Raw genomic sequence first — 16,130 nt, 5'->3', positions numbered from 1 at the left:
GAGCACCGCCAGGTTATGGGGGCATAAACACACCAACATCGGTTGTCAACTGAGGGGGGGGGGCAAACATACACACAAATACATGTGTATATATACATATATATATAATTGTGCGTGTGTGCGTGTGTGCGTGCGTGTGTGAAAAGAGCAACAGACATTGAAAGCAAGTATATCCTATGTATTGACTTCCCGATACAACCCCATCCCCTCGCTGCCCACGTACACTGATTGGGTACTTAGTCCGTTCTCTTGTTTCCCTGCAAAAAAAAAACAAAAAACAAAAAACATAACAAACCCCGTTTCTGACTCAGATGAAGATCTTTCAAGCTCTTCGAGTCTGAATGCGTCGAGTGATTTAACGAGTCGAGTGAAACACCGTGGAACATTACGAAACCACAAGTTTAGCTTCGGACTACAGAGTAACATATTAATTCTGTAATTGCTGTTGATAAACATAGATGTTTCTTTCGCGCTTGGCTGAGTCTTCTTTTTCCTTTCCGTTTTGGCCAATCCCTCATCAAACTTGAAGAGGAAAATAAGGATGACGCCATAAAAAAAAACAAAGACGGATGTAGCATCTCCCTCCTGTTACTGCCCTAAAAAAGTCTGGTCAGTTCCCTTATTGTATTCGACTTATTCACTTTCATCTCTCCGTTTCTCTATCCTTTCTTCCTTCTCACCCCACCACTCAATTTTTCCGTCTTTTTCCTTCACTCACCTACCCACTCTCTCTAATATATTCTCACTCTCCCCCCCCCACACACACGCAAACACATAATTTATTGGGTTTTTTCCCTTCTCTGTATAACTCTCGCCTATATTTACATCGTTACACATTTTACACATCGTTCCACAACAACAACACACACACACAAACACACAAACATACACACATGCACACGCACACACGCACCGATATACAGTCACACACGAACACACACACATACCTACTCCAACATTCAAAAACCGATATTTTAAAGACATACTTTTCTTTCTCTCTTTCTCTCTTTTTCCTGTCTTTCTTTCTTCCCCACTTCCTTTCTTCCTTCCTCCCTCTGTCTGTTAATGTCTGTGTCTCATTACAGACACTCAAACACACTGAAACATGCGTGCATGCGATGTCACACTCGTATTCACACAAACACACTCAGATATTTTAATTTATAAATCTCTGTCTGTCTGTCTGTCTGTCTCTCTCTCTCTCTGAGTTAATTACCTTTATATCATTAGGGACAGAATCACAAACAACAACAGATACACACACACATATACGAACACACAGACAAACACACACATACACGGACACACACACACAAACACAGATAAACTCATACACACACAGACACACATACACTTACGTTCATCCTTCCATCCATCCATCCATCCAGCCAGCCAGCCAGCCAGCCACACATGCTTACATAGTTACATGTAGAGACAGAGAGACAGACACGGGATCCGAGACCCTCTCCACTTGTGACAAACGTCATTCAACCATCTGCGGCGAAAGCATATTAGTTAAAGTTCTTTCCATAAAAAAAAAATTTCAGCGCATCAGTTTTTCTTTCTCTTAAAAAAACTATTTCGATCCGCCACACACCAGTAATGTTTATATAATCGATTTCTTGTGTAGGTCGCAAGAATTAGCACTCTTTCACCTTCTTTAATGAAATCAATTTGATTAGCGAAACTTTTTAAATTATGGATGCTCTGCCAACGACTAAAATGAAATAATTAATAAATTAATTTTAAAAATTTAGTCAATGTAGGCGCAGGCGTGGCTGTGTGGTAAGAAGCTTGCTTTCCAACTACAAGTTCCGTGTTCAGTCTTACTGCGTGGCACCTGCGGCAAATATCTTCTATTATAGCCACGGGTCGACCGAAGCCATGTGAGGATTTGGTAGACGCAAACTGAAAGAGCCTCGTCGTATATGTATGTATGTATGTATATATGTATGTATGTATGTATTTATGTATGTATGTATGTATGTATGTATGTATGTATGTATGTATGTATATATATATATATATATATATATAGTATTATTATTATTATTATTAATATGACAACAAAAGAATGAAAGAGACCTCGATATTATGTATATAGAGGAATTTATCTATGGTATAATATGTGACAATTAGTCGGTTGCCATAATAAAGCTCCGAGTTTCGGATATCGGGGCGGAAGTCTACCCCGGCATCTCGTCAGCTATTAAGACTTTGGTCGGTCTGAAGCTATAGTAGAAGACTATTGTCCAAGGTATCACGCAGTGGGGATGGATCCAGAACCGTGTGGTTGAGAAGCAAACTTCTTGCCACAGAGCCACGCTTGTGCCTATATGTAAATGGATCTCCATCACGTTCGACAGTGATTATTCAGTTTTTCTATCAACTGAATTATCTGCGCTTGAATTTACGCGTAATCGTGTATTTCGAGGACACGTGTACTCTCAGTGTAAACTTCAGACGTAATCAGCGTGACACAGTATGGGAGATGGCTAGGCATTAGATCTTTAGATGGCCTTCCATTCAATTTCAGCTTATACTTTCATTCACAAATCGTGGATCGACCTGCGGGTATAAGATGAAAAGAACACTCGCTTGGCCTTTATAGGAGTCAACAGTATCGAAACTGAGACCTACTCATTACGAAGTGAACTTCTAAATCCTTTGACCAGATCTATTGTATAATAATTGTCTCCATGCTGGAGCACTGCCTTTAGTCGAGCAAATCGATCCCAGGCCTACTTATTTTTTGTAAGCCTGGTACTTATGCTATCGGTCTCATTTGACCAGATCCATTGTGTAATAATTGTCTGCATATCTGTGAGTTATATGGTGGTCAATCAGCGGTACTGCACTCGAGGGTGGCGATCAAACTTTAGAACCTTACCCTATGTTATCTGGGTTATATTGTGCCCAACAGACCACCGCAGTTCAACATATGGTAATAACAACCTGAAAATTTTCCCCTGGAATTATACCATCTGGCTTACATAAAGCAAAAACATTAAGTAATTTAGTTCTGTATGTTCCTTACGAGATGGGGTTCTGTTGGTTGTGGTTACAGTTGGAATGGTTTTGATTATATGTCTAGTCTTTCTGGGTTTACCAAAGGCCATACGTCAATATTTGTAGCACTGAACTGCAACATTGCCGGGTATATAAGGCACTCGAAGGATTTGAAATCGTCACTCTTGAAGTTAGAAACCTTAAACACTTTAACTACTTTATTCCAATAGATAATCAGTTGCGTTGCAGGGATCGATTTGATTTGTATTGTAATGTTCAAAGAAATGTGGAATAATCGATTGAACATGTTTTCTGATCACATGCACCGTTGATGTGTAACGGATCAGGTTTCAGAGTGACCGCTCACCTGACATGAAACCAAATGAATTGGCATGACAACCTTCATAAATGATCTTCAACTCAGGTGGAAAATGAATCGTGATGGATTTTGAAAATGTCTGGAAAGAATGGCGATCAAACAGTAAAGCATGACAAAAAATAAATATAAATAAAATTATAAAACAAGCAAACAATGGAATATACGAATATGTCATATGTTCTCAGTCCAGTGAACGGGCAGAATTTATTGTCTGCCAATCTAACTCTGATTGCTTTTCGAAAACTATTAAATATATTGAAGTACAAATTGAAAATGGCTACATGCAACTCAATGACAATTGTGAAATTCGCGTGGTCTCGTGGTTGGGAAGAGGAAATAAAGGTTTGAAATTGTGGTTTCGATTCCCAGGCAGGGCAGTTTGTTTCTGTTCTTGAGCAAAGCATTTCATTTCACATTGCATCGATGCATTCGGCTCTAAATGTGTACCGAGAGTGGCTGGAGGAGTGGGTACCCTTCAACCCTATGATCGCAAGTGTCCCCGCTCAGAGGGAAGAAATACAACACTGACGATGTGTCTAAGCGTTGCATCTGCACATCTGTATTGAACACCCTCACACACACATGCACACAAATACACACACACATATATGTATATATATATAATATATATATATATATATATATATATATATATATATATATATATAATATTATATATATATATAATAAATATTAGGGAATAAATCCAAATTTACAGGGAAAAAATCAGATTTAGGATTAAATCCAATTTTATAGTAAAATATTATATAATATTATTAGAGACAAAACCACTATTTTGCAAAACAAACAAGGAAAGACTTAATCAATACAAAAATTTTATGTATTGATTAAGTCTTTCCTTGTTTGTTTTGCAAAATAGTGGTTTTGTCTCTAATAATATTATATATATATATATATATATATATATATATATATATATATATATATATATATATATATATATATATATATATATATATATATATATATATATATATATATATATATATGAATGTATATCATTATTCAGTTTTATTTCTTGCCAATATAGAAAGAGTCGGTTTCTAACCCAGATCCACGACTCCTTCATTGGAATTACAACATCAACAGGGTATGTATGTGTGTATGTATACCAGCAGATTCGTATGTTTTTTTCTGTATGTCTTCTCAAGCGTATACTTGCATATAAAGATGTGTGTGACAGAGATAGAGACAACTTTTGTCTACACGATTCCACTCAAAAATCATTGGGAGGCTTTAGTCTCTGCTAGAATTTGGACCGAGAAATGGGATCCAGCCGGGTTCCTCGTCAACTCCATTACCACACAGGTATTTTATTTGACGTCTTTCAACAAACAATCTCATCAATTTCCGTGTACTGATAAAGTACATGTGAGGGTTATGTTTTCTATTGTAAAGGTTATGATTTTGGTTTCTGTTCATTTAATATTTGAGTGGCACGAGAACGAGAAAAAGACAGAAGGAGAGAGAGAGAGAGAGAGAGAGGAGAGAGGAGAGAGAGGGAGAGAGAGACGCTGATATAGAGAAAACGATGAAAGATACACACACATACACACATGCAAACACATATGTATGTATGCATGTATGTATGTATGTATATATATATATATATGTAAAGGAGAGAGAGAGAGAGAGAGAGAGAGAGAGAGTGAGGGAGAAAGAGAAAACAGTTACATTGAGATATTTCAGCTAGCGATAACCTTGTTAAGAGTGCCTTTTGCCAAAACAAATACACGGAGGGAGAGACAGACTGATGATATATTATTATGAATGAATAAGAAGCTAGATAGATTGATAAGTAGACAGACAGACAGAGAGACAGACAGATAGATAGATAGATTGATAGATAGATAGACATATAGACAGATTGATACATAGATTGATAGATAGCTTGATAGGTAGATTGATAGATAGATTGAGAGACAGATACATTGATAGATAGATAGATAGATAGATAGATAGATAGATAGATAGATAGATAGATAGATAGATAGATAGATAGATAGATAGATAGGCAGACAGTTAGATAGATTGATAGATAGATATATTGATTGGTAGATTGATAGATAGATACATTGATAGATTGATAGATAGATAGATAGATAGATAGATAGATAGATAGATAGATAGATTGATAGGTAGATTGATTGATAGATTGATAAATAGATACATTGATAGATAGATAGATAGATAGATAGTTATATATATATATATATATATATATATATATATATATATATATATATATAATATATATATATATATAGATAGATAGATAGATAGATAGATAATAGATAGATAGATAGATAGATAGACAGACAGAAAGGCTATATCTGTTCCATCACTTTCTCTCTTTGCCCCTCTTCTTTTCAGTTATTTTATTCCTGGGAAGGAAAGACGTTTAGGAATATGGAATGCGGAATGATGGAGTAATTAATGAGAATTGTAGAGAATAAATCTCAGCCGAACACTATCCAAACGCCATATTGTTTACCCCTCCTATTTTTCATTATCCCTCTTTCACCCCCTCCTTCTTAACTTCCCTCTAACTTTCCTTCCCTTACTATGTCACTCTCTCTACCCCACTCCCTGCTATACCTCTCTTTCTTACACTCCCTCTCTCAAAATATCTTTATATCTCTCACATACGATCACCTCTCCCGCATCCTCTTTTTGTTTCCCCCTTTCTCCCTCCCTCCATCTCATTTCCTATCCCTCGGTACTACGCTCTCCAAAACTTCTCACTCATTCACTCACTCACTCACTCACCCTCACTCTCTCTCTCCTCTCTCTCTCTCTCTCTCTCTCTCTCTCTCTCTCATTATCTCCATCTAATTTTCCTTATTGCTCTCTTTTCTTTTTGTTTTCATGCCTTAAATCTAATTGTGTTTTCTTTCCAATTTGCACGAAACTTTTTACTCGGAAAACTATTTTCTTCAGCTGAACTCAGCAATATTTTTCTAATCTTATTCCATTCTGTTTCAAATTATTTTTCTCACATCTTTATGTCTGTCATTGATTTTCATGTTATTGGGCTTCTATGATTTGCTCCAACTTAAATATGCTCTACTTTCCACGGAAAACAACACACAGCTACCTTTAAACACTCAAAATTCGTTCAAAAGTAGGTTTCATCACATTTGTGCTTTTTTACTTTTTTTTAAAAGCAAAACAGAACAACTGCTGTTTGTATTACATATTTTGATCGTCTGCGTTTTAGAATTTGCAAAATATCATTAATTTATTTATTTTCCAAATTGCTTATTCAATTGTTTTTGAAACTAGAACCTTCTTAAGGTTAAACGATTTTTAGTTACTCTACGCTGCTCTTTTATCAGCACGCACATATCAGCCTTGGCCACTTCCCAGGCCCACATTTCCACACCTACACATACACACACACACACGTCAAGATCCCCAGCTCTTTTCCACACTCTCATACAAACTCTCTTATACACACGCACGCGCACCTTCGTTTTGATATCACCACACCGTGTTATATCCCCTTCTCCTTAGCTCTCCTGTGTGACCCTTCTGTCCGGCCTTCGCCGTGATAGATCGCTAGGCACTACACATTCTTCATTTTCTCTCCTTGTTTCTTTCTGTTTCCCTTTCTGTGGAAGAGCGTAGGCTCGAAACGTTAACGACTTTTTTACTTCCGAGCGTAATAGTAATACATCTATTTGTAGTCTATACCACCTGTCTTCGTCTTTTTTTGGTGAATTCTTCCTATATATAAATTTATTTTGTTTTTATATGAAGTGTGTAAACAAATCTGGGTAAAGTAAAACGTCACAGGAAAAAATGTCACAGAGGTTTTGTCCGGGAGCGGGGTTGTCCAAGGGAGTTTTGTCCTAGTGGGGTTTTGATCGGATCCAATAAATTAATTGTGACTTTTTTCCTGTGACTTTTTTCCTAGCCAAAATAGTAACTTTATTACCGTGACACTTTTTTTCTTGTGACTTTATTACCGGTCACCGTGCAAACGTGCTTTTAGTTTATTTTCATTTGTAATTATTAGAAAATAATAAAAAAAACAGGTAAACCTACCTTCAGATGGAAACTAATACACATTTCAAATACAAACGATACACAGTACTTCTTAACTCATTATTTACTCTAACAATTCTGAAAATTACGTTTAAACTGTCAGTGACACGTTCCAAAATCACACCACATGTCTTGCGTGTTCATTCATTATTCCTTACACACACACACACACACACACACACACTTCTTTTATCTTCTTGTTTTGGTCATTGGATTGTGGCCAAGCTGGGGCAGTGCTTTGAAGGGTTTTACTCGATAAAATCGATCCCATTACTTAATCTTTATAATCTGTTATGGAGAGGTAACCAAACTCCATTCTCAGTGTCTGGAACCTTTTCTTGAAGTATACAAGTGCTACTTATAGATAATACGCTCAGTTAGAATGTGAAACTTGCTGGTTCTTGAGATCTCTGTGAAAGACGCGGAATTGCTCGTATAAACCAAAGCAGCAACAATCACCAATAATAATGATTAAAATTTAATAATAATAATAATAATAATAATAATAATAATAATAATAATAATAATAATAATGGTTTCTAATTTTGGCAAAAGGCTGGAGATTTCATCGACTCCAGTACTTAACTGATACTTATTTTATCGAGCTCGAAAGGACGAAAGGTTATGTCGAATTTGTCGGCATTTGAGCTCAGAACATAAGGACGGACGAAATGCCGCTAAGCATTTTGTCCGGTGTGATAACGATTCTGTTAGCGCACCGCCTTAATATAGCTTAATATTAAAGTAAAGGTAGCAAGCAGGCAGGATGATTACCGTTCCGGAAAAAAATGCTCAACGTCATTTCTTCCGACTTTATTTCTGAATTCAAATGCAGCCAGTGTCCAGTATCCCTTTCATCCTTTCCTGGTCGATAAAATAAGTACCAGTTGTGTACTGATTGTTGATGTAAATAACTTACCCACTCACCCGAAATTACAGGCCTTGTGCCAAGATGTGAAACCAGTATTAATTTTTAACTAATGATATTTTGTTATTTAGAAGGGAGGTTGTTCGTTGGAGGGCAAATGGAATTTGTAAGTTAATGGAATTAACTCTGTTTAGTATCATAAAATGAATTGACTGACAGCCTTAGTTCCTCAAAATATTGATTCCTTTCAAGATATACCACAAGTTTATAGAGTCTTGTTTATGATACGGTGCATTAACCTACAATGATCTTATTGAAATCACGCGGCTTTAAGCAAGGAAAAGTAAAAGAGAATTTGTTATCTTTACACCAAATATTGGTAAATTGTAGCCATATGTAAAATATAAAATGGCTACAATTGGTAAAGGGATGGGTTAACTTGTACATTATGTTCTTCTTGCTGTGCGCTTATATTTCTTGCTTTTGGTATGATTGTACAGAAGTAAGCAGAGAATGAATGCATATATAAACAAGTTTGTGTGAAGAGTTAGCTCGACTTGTTAGTAATAGCAGCTAAATCATACTGTCAAATTAGATAATATCCTTTTAAACTGAAAGGAAATGCTTGGGAAAGCCATAAGTGAGATGGGCAATTAGCTATTACCTCGTCAATCTGATAGACAAATCTTTAAGTGAGACAATTTGCAGCACAAATTATATCGATGACGTTTTTCTCAATACAGGAAAAACATCGTTAAATATTAAAAATGACGAAGGCGATCAATATTAAATACGTTATTAATTAAAAGAGAAATAATCATATATCTGTAGCAGCAGTAGCCACAGTAGCAGTAACACACTACTTTCTTGATTCTTGTTGATTTCATCATAGAGAAACCAATTCAATGTTTGATCTATTAATCAAAGATACGAAAAGGATTTCTAAAGTAAACACATATATTTAATTATTGTTGTTTATTCCCAAATCGACATTCAGTCAGAACACAAAGAATCTAATGGCATTGCAGCTGTGACCATCTCATAATATGTGGGGCCAAGTGTAACCTGGACTATATTATTCAATATACTCTATTTTTGTTTACCCTTTAGTCAGAAGTGTAAGCAGTCTTTAACAGGACCTCAGAAACTAATGGGTGGGTGGGGGAGAGAGAGAGATGTGGGAAGTACCAAACTGGGGAGCTGGCTTAATTCATTTCTGTTCATCCATCGCCTTAGATTAGTTCTTTTATATCACACCAGAAAAGAAGAAAGACAAATTTAACGCCGGTGGGATTTGAACTCAGATAGCTGGAACAAAAACCATGAAACATTTTGTTCGACGTCCTAAAAGTGACTTCACAGCTACTTGAGGCAGCTCAAGCATATATAGGCACACTCATTGAAATATCTATTATAGCTCAAAGCATGCTGAGTCTAAAAATATCATGGATTGAAATCATTTGACACTATTTCTGCAGTATCAAGTAATTTGGGGAAGACAACACTTAGATGTTGGCAAACTAAATGGCCTACAGTTAACGTGAAACATTCACCGCCGATATCACAATGACGTGGCTTCTCTCCTGCCTGGATAATTTTGTGAATTTCGACCACAGGAATATTGCAACATGCTCGACAAGTGTATAATCAATCAGAAGGATTACACAAACCTCTCTGGTATTTTATTTTTATTATCCCAGGAAAGATAAAAGACCCAGTCAATTGAAGCGAGATTTGAACTCAGTATCCTTTCTACTATAGGCACGAGGCCTGAAATTTAAGGGGAGGGGACTAGTCAATTACATCGACCTCAGTGATTCAGTGGTACCTAATTTATCGACCCCAGTGATTCACTGGTACTTAATTTATCGACCCCAGTGATTCACTGGTACTTAATTTATCGACCCCTAAATGATGAAAGGCAAAGTCGACCTCGGTAGAATTTGAACTTAGAAGGTAGAGACGGGCGAAATATCACTAAGCATTTCGTGCAGTGTGTTAACGATTCTGCCAGCTCGCCGCCTTATTTGAACTCAGAATATTAAAGAATATAAAACGGAAGAACAATAAAATGGGTTGTCTGATGCGTTACCAATTAGACTAGTGTATTCGCCGTAAGATATTGTAAGTGTTAGCATCTCATTTCTTTCTCAAGAGAACTACAGATTTATTCGTAAATTATTTTTTCATTTTTTTATCTTTTACTTTTTCCTTCTCAAATTCAATTTGAAATTACATAAGTTTGTCTCATACGAAATATTTTATTGAAAACACCAAAAAAGCATAATCCAGAAGCAAACAACTGCTGAATTTTGTAGCAGATACGCAGGTAGAGAAATTACATTTCTTTTCATTAAGAAAAATATCTCGTAAAAAAAGATTCACATAAATAAGGTGAAGATATATATTGCGTTCTTACAACTACTGAACATGTTTTAGTGATGTTGAAGTCAGTGGGGATTTTGGAAAAACATCGATAGTGACAACACACACACACACACAAACACACACCTATCTATATATGTATGTGTCTATATATATATATATATAATATATATATATATATATATATAAACATATATATATATATATATATATACTTATATATATATGTGTATATATATATATGTCTATATATATATACACACATCTATCTATATATATTTATATATGTGTCTATATATATTTATATAAGTATATATATATATATATATATATATGAAATACACAGACACACACTTATATATACATACATACGTACATGCATATGTACATACATACATGAGTAAAATCAAATAACGAAAGAGACAAAAAGCCCAAAAGATATAAATGAAGAACTCACCATATCGAAAATCTGTGTGAATGTCAAACCCATTTTGACAACAACTGCCTTGGAGGCATTCTTAACTGGTCGGACCGATCTTTCATATCCCTTGAGGAGGTACGTCATCAGACGTTGTTCTTCGGTCATCTCCGGGGCTTTGAACGGGATGTCAGCATAATAATTATCATGGGGGCTGTTAGGATGGGTTTGACTGTTACTTCGTTGTGGCTGTTCATCAGAATGATATTTTACTGACAGGCCTACAAGTTTAATAAGGAAAGAAACTGTTAGACAAAAAAGCTTGTGAAGAACACGCGAGAGTAAAAAGAAAAATGGAATAGGAAGATCAGTGACACAAACAGGAAAACAGCAACGAGTGAAAATAAATAATATATACATAAATAAATAAAGACAAATGATTAACAAAAGATGGCCATTTTGATATTGTATTGTATTCATGAAACAAGTAATGTTTATAGAAATAAGAGGGAAAAAAAATCAAACTTTCACTCTGCCGAGCAAGTATAATAAAAATACTTTCAATTCTGAAGCATTCTTTTGACCAACAAGTGGATTTGCATTTGTATCATTAAAATAATCCCCATTTTTGTATTTTTATCATATGAATCTAGTCATTTTAACAGTCCTCAAACTGCTTATGAACTAAGGTGTAATATCATATGAATAAAATAATATACAGACAGGTTGAAAGTAAGACACGTTAGTCTATAGAAATAGAATATGTATTTGAGTCCATGGGGTTGTATTAAATATGTTATACTTTTAGTTTTACGACCTTTCATTTTCATGAAAAAATGGCAGCAGTAACAGTTGTAGTAGTAGCAATGCCGCCTTTGATATTGACGCCGACAGCGACGATGATGTGGACGACGATGATGATGATGATGATGATGATGATGATGATAAGGACGACGACAACGACGATTATAGTGATTATGATGATGACGATCCTGTTGGTACCTGACAGCAGGTAAGCTCTACTCGAGAAGATCGATGTTAGAGGGCGCTCCATTTGCAATCATTGCATCTTCGTGTATTTCAGAATGCGTATCGTCCAGTCAAGGACTGAAGGACGATACTATCGATTAATTCCCTTCAATCAAAATTGATGTCCTTGTCTCAAATTCAGAAACCATTACTGCGGCGAACAAAATGCTTACCAGTATTTCTACTGGTTCTTTATGTCCCTGGTTCAAATATTTCCGCGGCCGTGTTTTGCCTTTCATCTTTTCTGGGTCGATGAAATAACTACCTAACAAGCAGTGGGGTTGAAGTAATCGATGAGACCCATCTCCCCAAAATTCAGCCCTTATGCCTATTATAGAAATAATTATTATTGTTTTTTTTTATTATTATCATTATTATTATTATTATTATTATTGGTATTATTAATGATGCAGCGAGCTAGCAGAATCGTTAACACGCGGGGCAAAATGCTTTGCAGTATTTCGCCCGTCGCTAGGGTCTGAGTTCAAATTCCCGCGCGGTCGACTTTGCCTTCCATCCTTGGGGATCGATAAGTTGAGTACTGCGGTCGATGTGATCGACTGTGCCCCCCCCCCCTACAAAATCTAGGCCTTGTGGCTATAGGAGAAAGAATTATTATTATTATTATTATTATTATTATTGTTGTTGTTGTTATTTACATACAAGCAGAATGTACAAGGTAGCATTAGTAATTCGCTGGTTAAAGTGTATTAAAATACGTGGTTATATTCCTTTATCTTTCCAAATTTCTCCTAGTAAATCTTTACTTTAATCACTTCAATGGGATCGATAAATTAGATATCCAAGGACTAGCATGTTAATCTAATCGACCGAGGTTACTTTCAAAATTCCTGCTCTTTTGCCAGCCGAACCAATCAATATTCCGGCTGAAGTTTTTTTCACTATATTATTCTCACTCAATCTTTCTTCCCGTCTGTAGTTCATCGTTTGTCTAACCCCATTAAAGACGTTTCTTCACAGACGTCAATGTTAGCGCTTCCTGTGTTCCTTTAGGCATATCTTCTTGCAATCATTTTGAGATTTTGATATTTATCAAACTTTCATCTCACATTCTATTATCAGGAATTTTAGAAAATTATGTTAGCTTTTTTTTATTTCGACAATAACTACTGCCTCACGAGTTTAATTATCGAATGGAATATAAATGTATCAAAGAATTTTAATGATGTCCATAGAAATTCTATGGTATTTAATTCATAGCAAGATATCCGTGAAACATGTTTATGTTCTTCTATGTATGTTCTGTACCAATTTCCTAGGTTCTTTTACACAAATATACCACAGTTGCAATGCTGCCATCTGCCTCCAACTTATTACAGTTCGTCTTTTTAGTCTGTTCGTGTAAAGATGTGAGTGTCAGTCTCAGGTTTTACATCTGTCATGGGTCAATAAAGAATATATAGAGGAGAGAGGCGGTTGAGAGAGGGAGGGAGAGAGAGACATACAGACAGACAGACAGACAGACAGAGGGGGAGACAGAAAGAGAGTGATAGAGAGAGAGATGGAATCTCCAGTCAAAAACATACTCTCTATTTTATATTTTTTATTGCAATGATTGGCTTATATGTATATTTCTTTATCTTTCAACCGTACTTTATCATACAACTCTGCTTTGATGCGAAGATGTTTCTAACCATTTAACATTTCAGTTTCGACCAGAGTTTCTTGGCTTATAGTTGCTTACGATAAAGGAGTCTCTTTCTGTCCTATAAAAATTATTGACAGCGCGTATGTCGAATCCCAATGATTGAAGGACAAATCATACGTACAAAAATCGAACAAAATGGATTCCATACTTGGTTATAAGAAGTTATCTTTCCAAGTTCAAATCCTGCTGTCAAGGTCAGACATTACCTTTTATCCTTCTGGTAAAGTAATCTATAAAAATTATTATCGGCAATACGTTGAGTGCAATTGGTACAACCAAACAGTGGGAAGTGAGCAATACAACGGACTGCATCCATCCCACAATTTGAGGTCTTGTATCGATGTTAAAAACCAAAATTATGGAGAATTCCTATTTTCCCATATGGCATTTGCTTCTGGGATCTTGAATAGTGTTGTTGATCCTCCAGAGAGTCTCTCCATAAGTTCTTACATCAAGTTCTACTTTCAATGTCTAAAGAAATCTATTCTCACCATTGCGTCACAGAACGTTTTGGGAATTGTTCTCAACGTATTGCTGATAATAATTTCCGTAAACTCCTTTCCTTTCACTTTCATTTTTGCATCACCGAAGACTGAGTTTTACGAATCGATAAAAAATCTTTACAATAAGTAATGTTTATAAACCCCTTTTTGCGGCAGTCAAGATCTGTTGTGATTAAAATAGAGAATTTGTTTCGAACGTCAGATTAACCAACCATTCCAAACAGCCAAACACACAAATGGATATAATTAGAGAATATTGTATAAAACATTCTTACTTGAAGTGTTAGAATTAAGAGCTGGCTCTCTTTTAAATCATCGTCTGAAAATGAAGACCCAGATGTTTATAGTTCCCTAAATAAAAGACAGGACGATCACCAATGAAAAATGTTCATCCTGTGTCTTCCCTGTAAAGGGATAGACAAGAGAAATTCTTATAATCGGTTAATAATTGATTATGGTATATGATTCGTGTTTGTTGTTTCAGATGATAAGTACATGTTGGAGTATCTAAGAGAGGTTAATCTATTGGGATTAACAGATAATCTTTCCTCTCACAATATAGAAATATTTCTCATGGCCCCTGCAGATAGAATGGAAAAGGGATTGCCCCGGATGATAGAGAGGGAGATAATAGCGCTGGAACAGCTATTATGACTGGCAGGGCTCGCACTTGCGGACAGCAATCTCTGCCCCGATAGCAAGGATATGGTCCGAGGGCTAAAAATGCCGGAGGTGGAAACGGTCACTGGCTCGACCATAAATCTGTCGGAGAGCGACCGACACATTGACAGTTTACTTTTCTCATTAGGGAAGATTTTATCATTCGGTAAAATCATCGGATTAGTCTTTGGATTATGCACACTGTTACCATGGTGACCGGCGATTCTTGTTGAGGATTTTATTCTAAACGCAGTGCTCCAGTACGGCCACAGTCGACTGAGTGAAACCAATTAAAATGTAAAGAGTTATTATTTAAACTTAAGTTTATGCGAAATATCTATCACATACATAAAATCGATAAATAAAATAAAATATATGATTAAAGATATCGATCATTTATAGTGTCACATCTATTGACTTTTCACCAGCAAATCGTATCTATTTTGGTAAACTGAAGAATCAATTAATTAGACGTCTCAAAGAGAAGCATAATATGATAATTGTATGTGATTTGAACCCATGATCTTTGGGTTGGTAACCCAATTAAATATTTGTCTGGTTCATTTATATTTTCTGTTAGCGGCAGACATATTTCGAGCAAGAAATATATTAAGTCTACTCTAATTAGGGAAGCTTAGTTGTGGTCTCCTAAATTGCTAGAAACAACAACAGAACGTGTTTCATATGATATCCGATGGCATTAAGAAATGAAGGGCCTATATTAATAATGGAATCCCTTGATGCACAATGCTAAAAAGGATGTCCTTGCCAATGCGCATGGAATATATTTTTATCTTTAGTGATGGGTTATTAAATCGGAATTCATTAATCAATAACATTAAATCTTTAGTCATAGAATATTCACTCAGAACTGATCGGCGTTTAAAAAGTAGGCACATAGGCATAAGTTATTGATTGCTGAAGTGGTAGTACTGAGTACTATAAAAATCTGGGTAACATTTGGTTGGAATAAGATCAGTAAGAGATTGCAATATTTGTATAATATTCACACAGACACACAATTGCACCTATCATCTAGCATTAAAAATTTTTTATAATCAATCCCACGAGTTCTCTCCCATTTAACTTTGGATATTATTTTCATTAACATTAATAATGCTTTTATGGCTGCGGCTATA

General features: G+C 35.6%; 1 protein-coding gene across 3 annotated transcripts in view; it reads right to left on the bottom strand.

Annotated features, from left to right (window-relative positions):
* LOC115218048 (neuronal acetylcholine receptor subunit alpha-2-like) overlaps positions 1-16,130 on the bottom strand; it is a 129,595-nt gene that overhangs the window by 78,956 nt on the left and 34,509 nt on the right. The window contains exons 1-2 of one of the 3 annotated variants that reach the window (XM_029787807.2): positions 13,117-13,629; positions 11,170-11,411 (exon numbers count right to left, since the gene is read on the bottom strand). In XM_029787807.2, the coding sequence (XP_029643667.1) occupies positions 11,170-11,298 (129 nt within the window). In that variant the 5' untranslated portion in view covers positions 11,299-11,411; positions 13,117-13,629. Of the gene's footprint in view, positions 1-11,169; positions 11,412-12,132; positions 12,272-13,116; positions 13,630-16,130 lie in introns of those variants that run through there. The other 2 variants (XM_036507879.1, XM_036507880.1) reach the window with 2 other exon arrangements.

The sequence above is a fragment of the Octopus sinensis genome, linkage group LG12, assembly GCF_006345805.1.
Source record: "Octopus sinensis linkage group LG12, ASM634580v1, whole genome shotgun sequence".
Lineage (NCBI taxonomy): Eukaryota > Metazoa > Mollusca > Cephalopoda > Octopoda > Octopodidae > Octopus > Octopus sinensis.
The sequence above is the reverse complement of the archived record's forward strand: the minus strand, read 5'-3'. Positions and strand labels throughout refer to the sequence as shown.